Source organism: the organism of the source record quoted next, unplaced genomic scaffold, assembly GCF_019419815.1.
Source record: "Pyrus x bretschneideri cultivar Hongxiangsu unplaced genomic scaffold, Pyrus_bretschneideri_v1 Contig25, whole genome shotgun sequence".
In the NCBI taxonomy this organism is placed as follows: Eukaryota; Viridiplantae; Streptophyta; class Magnoliopsida; order Rosales; family Rosaceae; genus Pyrus; species Pyrus x bretschneideri.
The window spans coordinates 720,645-738,412 of record NW_025999557.1 but is presented as its reverse complement, the minus strand read 5'-3'; the positions used below and the strand labels follow the sequence as shown (position 1 = coordinate 738,412).

General features: G+C 35.8%; 1 protein-coding gene across 1 annotated transcript; it reads left to right on the top strand.

Annotated features, from left to right (window-relative positions):
• The first annotated feature begins 11,957 nt into the window (after window positions 1-11,957).
• LOC103933151 (probable ubiquitin-conjugating enzyme E2 25) lies at window positions 11,958-17,768 on the top strand. Its single transcript, XM_048586870.1, has 7 exons — window positions 11,958-12,364; window positions 13,349-13,489; window positions 13,600-14,616; window positions 14,709-14,772; window positions 15,027-15,166; window positions 15,245-15,556; window positions 17,118-17,768. The coding sequence occupies exons 1-7, from the start codon at window positions 12,059-12,061 to the stop codon at window positions 17,424-17,426; spliced, it is 2,289 nt and encodes a 762-aa protein (XP_048442827.1). The 5' UTR covers window positions 11,958-12,058; the 3' UTR covers window positions 17,427-17,768.

Sequence of the window (17,768 nt, the reverse complement as noted above, 5' to 3'; positions counted from 1 at the left end):
TATGATCTCAAAATCTTAGACAAAATAATCCCTTTCTAACCTCTTATTTACGAGGACTTAAATGAAATATAGACGGCTAGTTGGCCCTATCTCAAAAGAATCAGGTGAAGCTATGTGAGAAAGTTAAGATGTATGACTATGCGTTTCATGTAAGCCCATTGTCCTTCTCGTACCACCAAACAGTGAAATGGGATTTCTATGTCTCGTTTTTGTGCCATTCGTTTTGGTTGCTCAAAGGAAGAGCAAAAGGAATCAAGACATCTTGAAGTGCAAAATAAAGAAGATGATCGAGCATACTACCAATCCCAAGATCCAAAAGGGTTTCAAATGGAGAACATATTGGACATATCCGTCATATTTGTCTTCATTTTGTTTTTTAATACAAACAGTGTTAACATAAGGGAAATTGAACATCAAACTTCAAATTGAAGTGTATATTAAACTACTTGAGCTATAAGTCCATCAATATCTGTAATATCTTATGTAAGGGTACGTGTATTACGTTCCTTCTCAACTTCATGATTAATTGGAGCTGCATCAGTTTCATGATTAAATGGAGCTGTGAGTACTTGTGTATTTTGTTCCTCTGTAATTCCTTGATTAATTTCAGCTGTGATGTGAAACTTCCTTGATTAATTTCAGCTATGATGTGAAACAAAATTATGGTTGATGAAAAATTAAGATGGTAATTAGGAGAGCCATAACATGTTTTTAAGTAATATCCTTTCATATAACATCACAAGGCCACGAACAAGGCCATTACATGACACAATTACAGAAATACAAGCATATGAGTGACATGTTTTCACAGACATGTCACTCAACAGACTCAAATACTGTAAACAACAACGTTATTTTTTCCCACATACACTTTTTATTAATTAAGGGTCTATAATCCCTTAATTAATATGACACTTTTATTAATCACATCTTTAATTTGGTTGTATGGGCTTAGTGACCACAGGTGCAGTTCACACATGAGCAGCTTGTGCCACACTTGCACTTTCCGTCGTTCTCGGCTGCAGGAGCGTCCACGACGACGGTGTCCATGGAGCTGCAAATTAAAGCAAGATGCATTCTCCATAATTAGTCTTAAACGTATAGTCGAAAGGAAATAATGAGAAGAAATTTTCAATCTTGAATGTTTATATTATATTGAAGTTTTTTAGAAAAGTACCGGTTCTCAGTCTCAACGATCACCAAGTCGTAGCTGTTTCCCTTCTTCCTGCAATTTCAAATAATCGGCATGTTAATGCTTGGATGACATGTATGCACCAACTAGATTGAAAAAGAAGAATCCAAAATGGACACGCTAAATATATAAAAAAAAAATATCACTAAACTATAAACTAAAACGCTTGATTAACCTTCCATCAATTTTTTCGTATTTAAGCAAGTAAATGATCTTGTTATTAAGCGAGTAAATTATAATTAATAATCCTTGTGGAAAACAATTATCCTTTATATTGGAGAAAGATTTAGGTGTCACCGAGATATATTCTTATAACACTCATCACGTAATTTGATTCGACTAGCGCTATAGCTAGGGTTTAGTCTGTGGTGATACATCTTTGGTGTCATACCATCAAAGATATCCAAGATCTCCCCATTTGTATAGTCTATATACATAAGAAAAACTTTCACAGGACAAGTACACTATCACCATAGCATCACGTGCTAATTAATCATTGTGCATGAGAGAAATTTATACTTGACCTTGTATGCAAGAATCAAACATCCATAAATAAACTGACAAAGAAGCACTACTTACACGCACTGGCTGCTGTCAGCACAATCGCAGTTGCCGCACTTGCCCGACATGTTGAAGATAAACTTAAGAACTTGGAGCTGAAATGTGTTTTAATTAGGGTTTTCGCTTGAATGGTATTTTGCTTGCTGTATCTCCAAGCTCTGCACCATCGTCCTCAATTTATAGATGCATGGGATTGGAGAGGGAAGCAGCAGGGTAGTGGGTACTAGTTGCTGAGGTGGGCCCTACAGGGTAAGGTGTAGGTGGGGCTCCCAAGGCATGAGAGAAGCACACGTCTGCCGACAAACCGTCCGAAGGAATCTTGACAATGGAGGGCTTGGCCTGCCATCCTCTCGTGTCAACTTCAGTTCTCTTTTTCAGAAGCCGACCAAATCACTTCGTACACACGCATATTGAGATATCTATCTCTCTCTCATTCTCAAGTTCTTAACTCATGAATTGGGGAAGATAATAAGTTAAATGTGAGCGTGCACTTTAGCCGTTGTAAAAGATTGATAGGAGAAACTTGCATGTAATCGATAGTATATGTGTCCTTGCAAATCTCTCGTAGCCTGATTAAGGATATTTTTAAACCTGAGTTTTTTTAGACAATTTCTGAAAGAGCTAAAACTGTTTACTAACCACCAACAAGCTTGTAATTGTTTTCAACAACGTTTATGCATCGTAAAAGAACATGACATGTGCTTCTGAAGAAAATATTTTCGAGTGTTTTTTTAATAAATACTAGCAATTAGACACATGTTATGCATATGCTTATTAAAATTTTAAAAATAAAATTTATAAAAAAAGGCGAGGTCGGATATGCTATTGAGTGAGGAGGACGGGGATAGCGTTATTATGTGAATGCTCTCACTCATGTTCTTGTACAAATACCATAAAAGCAGAGATAGTCTCCATGATGAGCACTATGAAACCCTAGGTTGCAGAGCAAACGAAGAAGGAGAACTTTTTTTTTTTTTTTTATGAACTGAAAACAGTATGATCTTACTTACATTCTGTAAGAAACGTTCAACTATTCTATTTATACTATACAATAATCTTCAGTAATTAAGATTAACACAACCAACTCAACTAATCATCTAATTAAACAAAATTAACACTAACTAAATAACTTCGATGGCTACAATCATATGTAATCGAGTGCTTACTAACATTTTGTCCTTTTAAACCCTTTATTTGGATAAAAATTATAACAATGCTATCCAAAACGACCAGTTCTCCTCCACTTTATGACAAGCTTAGGATCAATACTCACAAGTTTTTATTGTAGGACTAAATATTCAATTGGACTAAAGTTCAAGGACTAATGCTTAAAGTTGACAACTTCGGATTGAATAGCTTTGCGTTTTGGAGTCTTGTAATTTTATTATAATTCGCATGCAAATGTGAAGGACTTTTATGGAGGCCAAAATTCTGCTACAAGCCATTTTTTACTTCAAATTAAAGAACTAAAAAGGAGGGACAAAATAACAAGTCAGATATATGATGGTGTTTTAGTGCCACAATATTAATTCTTTTGCACAATAAAGATATCGATCAGAAGAAAGGGTACTTGATTCCGTGAACGTATTATTAAAGGAAACAAATCTTGAATGACTTAAAATTTAAACAATCAAATATCAGCTTTTTGTGTTTACTTACAATTTGTTTTGAGGTGATTTCACATTAATGAAGAAAACAAAAATGTACTAATCTTGGTAATTTTCAAGGCAATTGCTTCTCCGAGTAGCTAGCTTTGCTTTCAAAATTTTTTCAAAGGAAGTACAGCCTTACATTCCCATGTACATTATTTTTCCATCTCTTTATCCACAAGTAGGGAAGAAAGAAATATATCATTGCACCTGTCCTCCTCATTGCTACTCCACTTTCCGTATAAACTTTAAACCCTTTCTAAATCAAAGTTTGTATGAATACCTTGTGAATTTAAAGGAAAACCAAAATGATACATAGAAAAGGCCCAAAATTCTTAATTTTAAAATTTGATTCTTGAACTTCCGGATTATTAAAATCTCCGGCAAAGTTTGTTTATCAAGGCCTATTAAATCACCATATTCTCTTGGTACGAAACTCTTACTATCATCATGGACGAAGCCACCTTAGGCCCAGAGGGGGTGAATGGCCCCACTCAGTTTTTTTGGTACACAAAAAAATGTACATGCTTGTGACATTAGCAAGGTGTATAATTAGTTTACTTGCTCGTAACATTATCCAGTTGCAACTGCCAATGTTGAATGAAGTTGTCATGCAATGCTTTCAAAACATGAAAACACGTCGATGAATATTGTAATACGCTGTATGAAAAATCTTATAGATTAATATATAAGTATTTTGTTTAGTAAATTCTTTAGCCTTTTGTTTTGTGACTTTGTTGTTTAACAATACCCTCATCTATACAGATCTCTGACTTCGTGCCTAACTATTATTAATAAATATCGTACTGTATATATATTCTTGGTTAATGGAAGGAGCAAAGAAATTTGACCTCTAGAGGAGAAAAGAGTGGGGTTTGCGCGTGGCTTAGAAAGCTATATATGAAATCAGAGTTTGGATTCTTCAATGCGACTGGTCCTATCCAATGGAAAACGAAAATTGACATGAGCAACCAAACCCACAAATTCTCGGATGAGATTGAGGCCATGGATCCCTCGACTTCATTAACCGTTCATAAATAATGTATTTTTGCCTGGTTCAATGTTTAGAATTAGATTAGAATATAAACCTACTATTATATATATTTTGTGTGCACCAATCATGAGACAAACTAAATTTCTTTGAGCTGCAGAATGCTTATAATCTTAAAAAGGAAAAATGCTAGGGTTCTTATATGTAAGAAACAATTCTTTATTGTGGAAATTACAGTTTGATGTCCCCTCGGGGACACAATATGGGTGGAAATAAATAACTCATTAATTTATGAAGGTATTCCTTATTTTCTTAAATATTGTACATCATATTTAGTTTTTCTTTTTACGACATACAATTCAGTGTGTCTGTTTAATCAAGTTAAAGTTCCTGAATCTACTAATTCTCAAAAATAGATCGTACATTGTTCTAATGTACTACATTATTCTATTTTATGAACATTTAACCGAGCAAAAACTCTATTTAAATAAACCAAAGCCATTATAACATAGCACATCATACATACAACAATGACTTCTCATCTGAAAGGTGTAAATAAATAAATAATGAAAGATGAAATACATAAAGTATTGTGCGAGTACAACAAAGATAATCAAGGTAGCACTAAAAAACATAAGCACTAAGTATTATAGTAGAATAATAAACAATATGTATCAACAAATTATTAATTTATATAATATTATGGACATATATGAATTTTTATAATGTATTATCTTATAAATTTAGCGAATCATTAATTTAGCACGTTGCCCTCAAGTCGGGAATGGCCAAAATTATTATTTAACCAAAGTTAGTAATTTATTGGGTTTCATATTATCGAAGTTCTACTATATTTTCTTTTCGATAAATATGAAAATTTCCTTCAACCTCATTACATTGCAGCCGAATCGTTGTGGTAAAATCAAGCCATATTTTAAACCAATAACTTCATCTTCTACTATAAAGGTATATTATTGGAGTCTAATAAGTAATAACAAATCCAGCTATTGATTTTTCAGAATAACGAATTGAACCATCAAAGTTTAAATTCTAACTATTTGTTCATTTTGATTCTCGCATGATATTCCTACTTAACATTTTGTATATTTCCAAAGTTCATATAAAAATTGCTTCACAATGTTAATTGTCGTCACTATATAATAAGTATCTTCTCGACATATGATATAAAAATTACTGCCAATCAGCTTTAACATTCGGTTGACACCATGTCCAAATATTACTATTGATAATGCTAATTGGACACACAAGTTGACATTACCCAAATACCATGATAAGGCTCATATGTATTAGAAAAACGTGTCAATAAGTATGTTAATTTTTTATGTTAAAATAGTTTATTGTACTTGCGACACTCTACACTTGCATTTTAATTATTTGACTCAACTATACGATGAATAAGGTTTAAACCTTGTAATTCAATTTATGATCAAAGTGATTAAATTTAATCTTCGTAGTTGAAAGATTTACCAAAGTTTCATTTTATTTAAAGCTATAGTGAATTTCTTGATACTCATTGTGGTGGGACCAAAATACATAATAAACAAAGTAAAAATTAGAGGAGAGAGCTAGGATGCTCTAGAGTAGAAGAAATGAGAAAAAGCTGGAGGAAAAAAGAAATTAGAGGAAAGAGGAAAAAAAAAAAGGAAAAAACCCTAAAATGAGACAGTTTTTTAATCTTGAGATTGAAATAGGACAAACCGGTCATGCAACTATGCACACCATGCACAAAATTGAAATTACTAAAATACCCACATATAAATGGGTTATTCCTCACTTTCTCTCCCCTATTTTCTTATTTCTCTCTCTACTCTCTCTCTCTTCCTCTCTCTCTTCTCTCACTTTCTCTTTCATTTCCTCAAATATCTGAGCTCCAATTTCAAAGAGATGAAAGTCCAAAGAGAGGCGAGAAGAGTGAGTTGGGCTTTGGGTTCACCTCATACCTCTAATTTCAAACAAAGGGATGCGAGAGAAATGTGAGAAGAGTGAGCTAGGTTTTGCACCATATTTTCTGTTTTGGCCGGAAAGTTCCATTTTTCGGGTGACTGAAGCTTCGGCAGGCATAGTAAGGTGTGTTTAGTTTCAAGTTCATTCATCAATAATTTATGGAATAAATGAGTTGTCTGTAAGATGAATTAATACTTAAAAGTTAAAGTAGGGTTTGTTTCATGTTGGGGCGTATGGGTTGTGGAATAAATTTCAACTTTTGATGTGCTACAAGACTGGGATGGAACAATTTATGGTTCAAGTGTCCAATTGTAGAAATTTGTGAATTTTTTTTCCGTAATATGCATGTGGTGTGCATATGGTGTGCATGACTGCATCTTAATATGAGAAGTAGGAATGTCCACTAGTTATGATACATGTATGTTGTGCCTCAGAATTTAGTGAGTATGACCACAACCTAGTTGGCCTCAGCAAAAAACAAAATTAAGAAAAAACTTAGAGGACGTTAAGGGTCATGTGTGTCTGTGAAATAACGACAACGAGTATCATATTTTCCACGTGCACGGTTAAGCAGTGGTTGATATACGTAACAAGACTTTTCAAACTATCACTGTAACCTTATATACATAACAATTATGTTTTAATTGTATACACTATACCAATATGTTGCCGTTAAAGTTTCTCTCGTTTTATGCATATCATGTGCATGTACTGTACATATTATGTGCATGTGGTGTGCATATAGTGTATCATGTGTAGATAGTGTGTATTTACATCTTTGATACTCTTCGCATTGACGTAGTTTACTACTTTTTAATTTGATTTAGGGGCAGGTCTTGCAAATTTGATTTAGGGGACGGTCGGTTCCATCTTACCTTCCTCAAAGAAGATAGTAGTAACCCATCACTAGAAGCAACACAACACACACAGCAGCAGGAGCAGCCCGTAGCTATTAGTTGGTACTCGACTTTTTCCTCTTCAGGATGTCTTTCGGTAGTGCGTCTGAACCTCTTGCTCGACCTCTTGTTCTTCAGAAATTATCCTTGTGTGCCTTCGCCTTTGCCGGAACAGGAGCTTCAACCTTTTTCAATTACCTTTCCTGGTTCTGCAACGTCAGCAATAGGTTCCATTGGTTCCTCGGAATTGGGCTTGGTTGCAGATGATGACTTCTTCTTTGCCTTCTTCTCATGCTCCTGAAGCAAGTCAAATTGGTAACCCGTGTCAGTTTCTAACACCAACCAGATTAACATAGATAAAGTAATAACAATAATTAAATTGAAATGAATAAATAGATAGCTTGAAACGATGCGGCAAGTGCAATAAGAAATGCTCCCACGGAGTGAAATATGTTTGTTCAACTTGTGGATATGGCCGAATATTCAAAGGTTTCATGCCATAGAGTTTAAAGATGATTGAAACGAATAGATAGATGGCTACTTTCTGTACCCACAAGAGCAAAAAGATAGTTTCATTTGTTTTGTGTTGCTTTGTTAGTTGAAAAGTCTGTAAGTTGTCTCTAGATTAAGATTTGTACTAATAAGGTCCTGCATTTGGTGTAAATTTCTCAGAATATATTTCCTTTGCCCATTATTTTCACTCTTTTTTCTCAGCCCCCTTGGGATTTCACAGCTGATAGTCGACAAAGAGGATCTCTTAATAATTGTATAGATAATACAACAAAGAATGTACAATTCTAATTTCGAAGCAACGTTAGGAAAATGAAAATATGTACACCGTTGAACTTACAAAAGTGAGCCAAACTTCGAAGCAACGTATGCTTGCTTTTTAGAAGAAAATCTCTGGCTTTTGGGCTACAAAAATGCCACCTCAAAAATCGTTTGGATCCCATGAGCAGTAATGTTAAATTGTTCCCCATTTCAAAACTTAGAGATAAAGAATGAGCTCAGCTTCAAACCTCCGCTTCTTCGTAGGGTTAATTTCTTCTACCTGAACCAATGTAAATTTGAACATAAAAAATGTTAGGCTAAATACATATTAAGAGTTAAGTATGAACATAAACACAAGAGGTGATTATTAATTTATTATGTTGATACTCAAACCCTTTAATAGATTGGGGCACATTTCGTCATGCTAATAATGTTAACAGTAATACAACTAAACATCTCCAATCAAACGGTGTTTCCTAAAATTTATCCAACATTTTGAGGTATCCATTAGCCTTATACCATCACCAGTGTTGTGGAAAAGTGATCTCAGCATGCAAGTGAAGAGTGGTTCAGGTTATAAGGCATCTGACACAGGCCAATAAAAATCGATACAGTTCCACAAAAGGTTTTTTTTTTTTTGTCGGTCAAGATAACTTTCATTACATTAAAAACTAGTACAATGTTAAAAAAGAACCAAATAAAGTAAATGGTCCAAGCAAAATAAAAGCTGCAACCCAATATATAAAAGGAGATCCCCACAAATTTAGATTGGAAGGTTGCAAAAACAAACAACAAAAAACTCTAATCTTCAGTAGCGTAAACCACACCACTGTTGCCATCACATTCTCGGATGAAGTCAAACTCCGAACCAAGAGAGTAGACATCAAATTCAAGTCCCCTTCACCAACCCTTACAAATATATATGAACAAAGTATCTTATGGGTAGGGAGTGAGGCTAAAAGGTATGTAAAATAACCAACACTTGACCTCGATTGGGATCCGGCATGCCAGTTGGGGGAGGGGAAGTAAGGGAAGAATGAGAATGAAAACGAAGGAATGAGACTAGAAAGGGGGAAGGAAGAGAAGGTGGATGTAGGGAGGGAGAAGGGGCTGAGGAGATGAGAGGGGAGGAAAAGAAGGAAAAGGCAAAGAAGAGAGGAGGAAAGGAGGAGGAAAAAGAAGAGTAGCGGGCTATTGTCTGCCCCGAGCAAAAGCAAGAGACGGTGACTGAAACTTGAAACTGGTGGGGTGATTCTGGATCTGGTAATGGAGTTCCCACAGAGAGAGAGTGAGAGAGAGAGAAGAGAAAAGTGCCAAACTACTTATTCTATCCAAATTAATTAGGATAGTATGCCCTCTTCCATACTCAAAAGTTAGACTTACAAAATATTGGAAAAGTATCAGAAACTGTATCCACATCCAATACGATATCAATGAGTATGGCGCTATATAGCTGACAAGAAATTTGATCAAAAAGTAGTTTTATTGAATATGGAAACTTACCTTTAGTTTCTTGAATATGAGTTGATGTTGTGTAGTTTCTAGAGATTTCAGAAATTTTAAATAATATTCTCACTAACCGTAAAAATCTAAACGTGATATTAATAATAAAAATCTAAACATGATATTTGATGAGAAGAATGAAGTGCAAACGTACGGTTAAATTTAAATCTATGGTTTATAGGACTATGGTGGCGAATTTCGGAGTTGACTTCTTCATAAAAGTTATAGAGCTTGTTTTTACGAGCGTTTGTATATTTTCTTTTAATTTTTCACACTTCTACATTAATTAAAAAACTATCCAAAAAAAAAAAAAAAAAAAAACCTTACTACAACAATAGCATAGGAATAATCTCACTTATGTAATGTTTTTTCATTAGGCTATTATTTTAGAGTATATAATACTTGAAAGACAAATGTGTTTTTATGTTTGAAGTAAAATTTATGTGACAGTATGCAATTACTAATTTAGTATTACATTTTGATTTAATTATTTATTGATATAAAATATATTTTTTTAACGAGTATAATGGATAAGCCAAATGATGGCGTAGAATGTACTTTTGAATTTTCACCTTTCTCTGCATTTTCACTTCTTCTCCTCTAGAGCCAGTTCCTCCAGAATTTCGGACGAAAAAACAATCATCGTCTGCCCTTGGTCGATAAGCGGTTGCCTTTGGTCTTTAATGACGAAAGGTCAGTCTTCCATTATTGAATTTCTTTTTATGATATTTCAGCAATTAGATTGGATTTGATGCATGTTTATGTTTAGGTATCAAATATGCTTTATAAGTAAAAGTTGGTTCGTCGTTGTTGAAAATTTATGCTTTTTTGCTCAAATTTTCTGAGTCTTGGTATATTTTTGTGGTAGAATTTGATAGTAAATGATGGCGTAGAAGGTACTTTGAATTTGAAACCTACAGAAAATATGGAGTCTGAAACTAAACAAGCAGCATATATGATTTCTAGAACAAGTATGGTGGAATTATGGGGTTTAGTATTCGAAGAGAAAGTAGTGGCAATAATAAAAAGACTAGTTAATTCACTTCAAGAATCTTTTCTTGTGCTAAGCGGAATGATATGATTAAAAGACTAAGAGGAGAGATGGAGATTGGATGTGGTGTGAGTGTTAGGTTGGATGGGTATAGGGGGGTTTTTTATGAACAACATAATCATCCACTAATAAAGAAAGAATATGCCCATATGTTATCATCCCAACGGAAAATGAAAACCTCACAAACCACTGAAGTAGACTTGGCTGAAGAATTGGGGATAACACTTGGGTTGGCTTATGAGCTAATAAGCAAACAAACAGGTGGAAGAGTCTTTGGGATGTATTAAGCATGACCAAAAGATTATCCTCAAATTGGGAACGATGAAGTGCTTGAGAAAAGGCATACCAATTGTAATGGCCGGATGACAGTTGCTTGGAGAATGGTGATGTTGTCATTCCAAAAGGGCTTAAGAAGCCGCCACGTCAACACCGTGAACCAGCCTCACCGTCAAATGTCAAATTCCCAATCGCAATTCGAAGAGACGTGCAGGCCAAGTTGATTTTTGTTTTTTTCCACACAATAGGTGGTGTGACACAACAAGAAGAACAACCAGAATGCGCACGAGCCAAATACCTGCGTACATTTGCCTTTCTTTTGCCCTTAAAATCAACCTTAAAATCAACCGATATCGATCATCAATTTAAAATTATTGAGAACTTGCTTAGAAGCATACAAGTGAAAATATTTTGAAAATCAATTCTTATTAAAAATATAAATAAATTTTGTAAAAGTATTTAAAGTGTATGTTGCAAGAAATGCATAACTGATATTTTTTTTATAGAAAACAATTCAAATGCTTTTGGAACGAAAAAAAACATTTTCTAAAAACGTTTCAATAATTTTAAAGCTACCATCAAATGAGCCATAATCAAATTTAATGCCCAGTTGTACAATTGCAATTGGTGTTGTAGGTGGTAAAGAAAAATTGGAAAGCTGAAGTCAGGAAAGCAATTTGTTTAACACAATACGACATTAGCTACACTAACGAGTAAGAGAGTGAACTAAACTTTACAATAAGCTAATTATAATAATTTGATTTGAACTTGAGACCTTTACTTACAAATAAAGAAAAAAATCACTATACTGTAAAATTAAGTAATAAGTTATTAGAGCAACTTAAATGAACCGTATATACCATATGATGCATAAAATAATAGAATTCGTTAACCTAATTCACATAACATTGTTTTATTGGACCGAACGCTATCATTTTACTTCTCCAAAAACAGCCCAAAGGCTGTGGTTTGTGTGTAGCGGAAGCAGTGGTATAAATGGTAATTCGATGAACAAAACGTGTGCACTTATTAATATGATAGGAAAGGGAACACTCCCACTCACACACACAAACACACTCTTTTTGTCGTCGTCGTCGTAATTTATGTTGATCTTCCTTGACAAGGCGCGAACCCACTCTGCCAAAACCCAGCCGCCGAGCCTCCGAGCCGCCGCCGGTTTTCTCAGCCGCTGAAACCCCTTTTATGTGGTTGCCCTTTTGCATCCAAAACAAAAGCGACTGCAAACAGCCGCTCCCAATGGAGCCGCCGCCGTTACATATAAACACACCTCGGAATTCCAAGTACTTACTCTCACTCAATTTTCAAAAGAACAAAACTCTCTCTCTCTCTCTCTCTCTCTCTCTATTTTCTCTCGCTCCAAACAGGAAGAAGCGTTTGTCTTCCGATAGCGGTTCTGGGTGCATGGATTCCGAGGACGTCGTAGAGATTCCGCCTCCGGCTACTCCGATTACCCGGGCCCCGAAATTTCAGAAGCTCAAACTCAAAGAGGTACGATTTCTCTGTCGTTTGATCAATCGATAACTCAATCTTCGGTGGTTGTTGTCATTTACCTGGTTCGATCATGCACTTGTCATGAAATTAGTGTTTTTGAGAGCTGGTAATCTGCTTTGATTGATCAAGTTACCGTCTTGATCAGTGATCACAATTCAATTTTGGATTTTTTGGTACATTTGATTTCGGGCTAATACGAGTTGATTGGAACATCAGTATAAAATCTTGGCACTTAATTGCCCAATTTTTCAAATTTTTAGTTAATTTTGTTCTAGGGATTTTTAGCAATTTTTTTGGTTATGGTATTCATTGGTTCCCAATTTCCTGAAAGATTGAAGTTTTTTGGGGTATTGCTAAAGCATTGTCACAAGCTCATTCACTGAACCCATTTTTGTTTACAATTTTGAACAATTTATTGGCAGTCCTGTGTATAATGAGAACATTGAGCTTCCGTTCCACGTTATCAGCTTGCCTTTTGTTCAATTTCCTTCCCATGATCGCATGCATGGTGCCGGGTTTACTGTCACCATCATCTATGTTTTTTTGGGCCCGATGAAGGTGTGCCTTTGCAGGCATTGCCTTTTTCCGTTTTATTCGATGACTTTTACTGGTTGTAATCGTATAAATATAGATTTGTAAGCATTGAATATATCTGTTGCTATACAGTGTTCAAGCTTGGTGCTGGTTACAGAATTAAAATCAAGAGTTTCCTTCGTGCTTTTCTTTTCAATTGAATGTTGTTCTTATACTTTGTGAAGAGGTTTTCATGTCCTACTTTTGTGCTTGTAACCCCTATTCCATCCAAAGTTTTTGTTTTCGCCCTCATTTGTATTTTGCAACTAATTGGTAACATTTTTGTAGGATGCCTCTGGTTGTTTGTTTGTTTTTTTTTTTTTTTTTTTTTTTTGAATTGTTGTTTTCTGGCATTGGTTGGAATTCAGTCGGTCTGAACAGGTATGTGTTATGGTTAATCCTTTTTAGGTTCTTCGGTATGATGTGATTGAAATTGACGAAGATGAAGATCCAGTCGCTGCAATGATTATCGATGATCCAGTTGATATAAGTGGCAAGGGGAAGGCAATCAGAAGCTCTTCTGATGGCTACCATGATCATCAAGATAAGGTGTATTATTGACTTGAATGACACTCTATGGCTGTTGTCATTTTGTTGAATGATAAATATTCAATTGTAGCTTTAGCATTCTGAACATATTTGCATTATGATTTTACTAGTATTTTCAGGAAGCTGAGGTCAATAGCTATTTTGGCCCTCCTGGTATGGCAACCCCTGGGTCAGCGAATGGGATTGAAGCTGCTAAGAGTTTTGTCCCAGCTAACGTGATCAACTTAGATGGTCATACTTCTGATTTATCATATGAAGATGACGACTTTGCTGATTTTTTTCTTGATGAGTTTATGGATGTCGATGAGTATGCCCAATTGCAAGCCCATTTTGATAATGTGGATATTCCCCCTGGAATAGAGGCACCTATTCCTTGGTTGTCGGATCCTTTTAAAAGTAAAGTTAAATCAATTTCCGGAAGTATTTCTGTCGATAAGACGTTTCAAATGCAACCAGAGCCTGATCATTTCAGCAAGAAGCCACTTTTTGGGGGTAGTTCAAGCTTGAAGACCCAAATTGATAGTACTGCCCACCCACCTGAAGTGAATCTATCATCAGCATGGAAACTTCCGAAAATTGCCAGGAGTAAAAAGAAACAACCTGCTTTGCAACATCAAGGGAGTGCTCCTAATTTCCCAGTTGGGAAAGAGTCATCAAAATCTCAATGGCTTTTAGGACTCCAGCCTAAAAAGAAGCTAGCTTCTTCGAGTGGTTCAACGAATCACTTTGATGCAATGAAGCTTGGTTCCGAAGCTGACACATCTTCTGCATCGTACTTTCATAACATCCTAGAGAAAAAGGGTTCAAGTGCTTCTTTTAAACCCATGCCCGTTCCTGGGTGGCCGGGGCCCATTTCCAAATTTAATACCATGCCATTTAATTCAAGCTTCTACGATCCATTGGGTTCAGCATATCCTCCTGGGGAAGTAGCAGGTAGTCCTTGGATTCCTAATGCGCAAATTCAGAATAATCTTGCTCCAGGAGGCATTTCAACAAGCCCTGGGAGGAAAATTTCTGCCATGGAAATGGATGAAATTATACTGAAGTTTCAGGGTTTCAAACAATTTGATACAGTTGAAGATCATTCAGACCATCACTATATTACACGTGGTTATTCAACAAAGCAGGTAAATTTTGGATGATTTAGTTAATGCAATTATTTTGTTTTCTTTTGTAATTCCCTGTCTTATTATGTTTTTTTTTTTTACTCATTCTGAAGCCACCAAAGAATTGGGCAAAGAGAATTCAGGAAGAGTGGAAGATCCTGGAGAAGGATTTGCCTGGTGAGTTGTTCTGTTTTTTATTTGGAATTTTCTTTTAAATAACTGTTTTGAATTAATGGTAGTGAAGTTTTCCCATCCTTAGCCTATTCATTTTATCAAAATTTTGCACTGATTGTTTCATGATGCTGACTGCCGTAATTAATTGGTTTTGCACTGAAAGTTGGAATTGAGAATATATGGGATATAGTTTTTGGATGGTTGTTTGTACTATAGAAACTTAGGTGCACTTACCGCTTTTTTAATGACATCCACAGATACAATATTTGTTAGAGCTTATGAGACAAGAATGGATCTTTTGAGAGCTGTAATTATTGGGGCGGAGGGTACTCCTTACCATGATGGTCTCTTCTTCTTTGATGTTTGCTTCCCCAGTGGCTATCCCAATGTACCACCGGTGTGTGATAATTCGAACGCTTAGAATTGATTTATATCTGTTTACATCTTTGGCCTAACTGGGAACTCCGTTATGCAGAATGTTTACTACCATTCTGGTGGCCTTCGATTAAATCCAAATTTGTACAATTGTGGAAAAGTATGCCTCAGCCTTCTTAACACCTGGTCTGGGAACAAGAATGAGAAGTGGCTCCCGGGTGTGTCAACCATGCTACAAGTTTTGGTCTCTATACAAGGGCTTATCTTGAACACAAAGCCCTACTTTAATGAGCCTGGATGTGCAAGTATGAATGGTTCAGCAGCTGGTGAAAAGATGTCCGAGGAGTACAATGAGAATACATTCATCCTTTCGTTAAAGACAATGGTGTACACCATGAGGAAACCTCCAAAGGTAATTTTTTTTTTCTTTCTCCATTCTCCTGATACTCTGGACTATGTTCAGTCCTTTTGCAGTGTGAGATTGATGAGAAGCATTTTAGATTATCTGCTTCACATTTTGGTTATAGTTTTTGAATAATGGTTCATGTGCATCAATACGTGAAACGGAGTAGAATGTTTTTGAAACGTTCAGAATAATCAGACTGAACATATCAATGAATGCTAAGTTCCCTGAAATGTTGAACAAAAATAATCTTAAATTTTTGAAAATGCAAAACTTTCCTTTCTTTTCTAAAACTGTTTCCTCACTGAAGTTTTTTGATTTCATTTCAAACTCATCATGTCGCTCCTTCTGAACTTTGCAGTGTATTAGGAACTTAGGATGGTAGGATTGAACTAGGTGTTTAGGGGAAAGTCAGAGTTTCAGAAGTGACTATCTGTAATTTCTTGTTTGGCATCAAGGAAATTTTGAAATTCAAAATGTAAACAAATCTGGAATTAGGGTCATTAACACTGGCTTTAAATTCCCAGATAAATAGGTGTTATTTACTAAATTCCAAGACAGTAGTGTTTAACAAAATTTCTACAGCAACCACAACCACCACCAAATCTCCACTGTTACCACCCAACCTCTACTGTTGCCACGACAGTTACCAAAACTACTCACGTCTCCACTTTTCTGCTGACGTTGCCACAACCCTCAACCCTGCCCCCACCGATTATCATCACCCCGTTCCGATCACCTTGATGTCACTTCTCCGTAACTGCTGCTGCTACCACCCACACGGTCACTGCCACCAGCCACATGGCCACCAACACATATCTTTTACATTCCATCATGCTTGATGTCACTTCTTCCATAACAAGAAACTTAACTATTTCTGAGAATAAGCCCATCTTTTAAATATTGTCACTCACTTATCCAAATGCAGCATTGCAGTTTTTGTATTGAGCATATAGAAAGAGTTTCAGAGGCTTCATTTTTGAATCATTGGTAGGGAAATGATAAGCACTCAACACACCCATTTTAGCATCTCACATACCCCTATTTAATTCTATCCATTGTTTCAGTTTGATTTATTCAATTCCGATGGCCAGAAATATAGAGGGTGTGTGTGAGAAGCTAAAAGGGTTGTGCGAAAATCACTTCTGTTAGAATGATTTTCTATGCTAAATTGCTAATGAATGATAAGAGTGAAAACTGCAAAGATCCTGTTTGCCAATTCATTATACAATCAGTTTATTGTAATTTCTATCCAGAAATTAGAGAATTTCATTTTTACAAACTAAGCAGTTGATGTTGTCGACTACACAAGCAAATAGCACCTATGATCGGAGAATATTTGGTGTTATTGACAATTTTTTTCTAATGGTCATTTTGTCATATTGCCCAGTTAGCAGCCAAAACTGCTGCTTTAGGCAAAATCGGCACACTTCCAGTTATCCTTTACTGTTGTTTCAATTTCAGTTTTCTGTATTTTTGCTTCTGCTAAACTATCTATATTCCGCTGCCCTACTCTGTCCTACATCATGCAACATTTAAGGCCTCAGTTATAACTTATATCTGGATGCAGCATTTTGAGGATCTTGTCCTGGGCCATTTCTACAATCGTGCTCGTGACATTCTGGTGGCATGCAAAGCATATATGGATGGTGCTCAAGTGGGGTGTCTGGTCAAAGGTGGTGTTCAAGATGTTGATGAGGGTGACAAGAGCTGCTCACAGCGGTTCAAGAGTTCTGTTGCCGACCATCTGCCTATGCTCGTCGCAGAGTTTACAAGAATCGGGGTCAAGGATTGTGAGAGATTCGTATCACCAGCAACATCTGAGAACAACCAAACTGCGAGCATGCCTCAGGCTGCAATATCAATGATTTCATGTTGAAAAAGTGATTTTTCAAGACTCGACTCTCATGTCAAACATCTAAGAGGTGAGATTCATTTGGTCAAAAAGTTTTAAACTTAATTATTGGAGCGTCTTTCATGGAATCCATCCATCTGCGTAAATATGTTTTGGGATAATGTATATAGATGCCAGGATGGATGGGATTGCTCTGAACCGAAACTTCCGTTCTGCAATTGTCGGCGCGGAATATAGTTTTACTGAAATGGTAAAGCTGAAAATCCGGCCTGAATTTTCATCAAACTTTTCGGTAACTAATTGTAGAGGAGTAGAAATTCCAGATCTTTAGAATCTTGTTATGAAATGAAGTCATTTTTCGGTTTC

Bases quoted from the DNA above. Each gene is read 5' to 3' on its own strand.
- LOC103933151 (XM_048586870.1), top strand. From the start codon at position 12,059: ATGTGGTTGCCCTTTTGCATCCAAAACAAAAGCGACTGCAAACAGCCG. The intron at 14,773-15,026 runs GTGAGTTGTTCT...TGACATCCACAG, and splicing joins CCTGGAGAAGGATTTGCCTG to ATACAATATTTGTTAGAGCT. The intron at 15,167-15,244 runs GTGTGTGATAAT...TCCGTTATGCAG, and splicing joins GCTATCCCAATGTACCACCG to AATGTTTACTACCATTCTGG.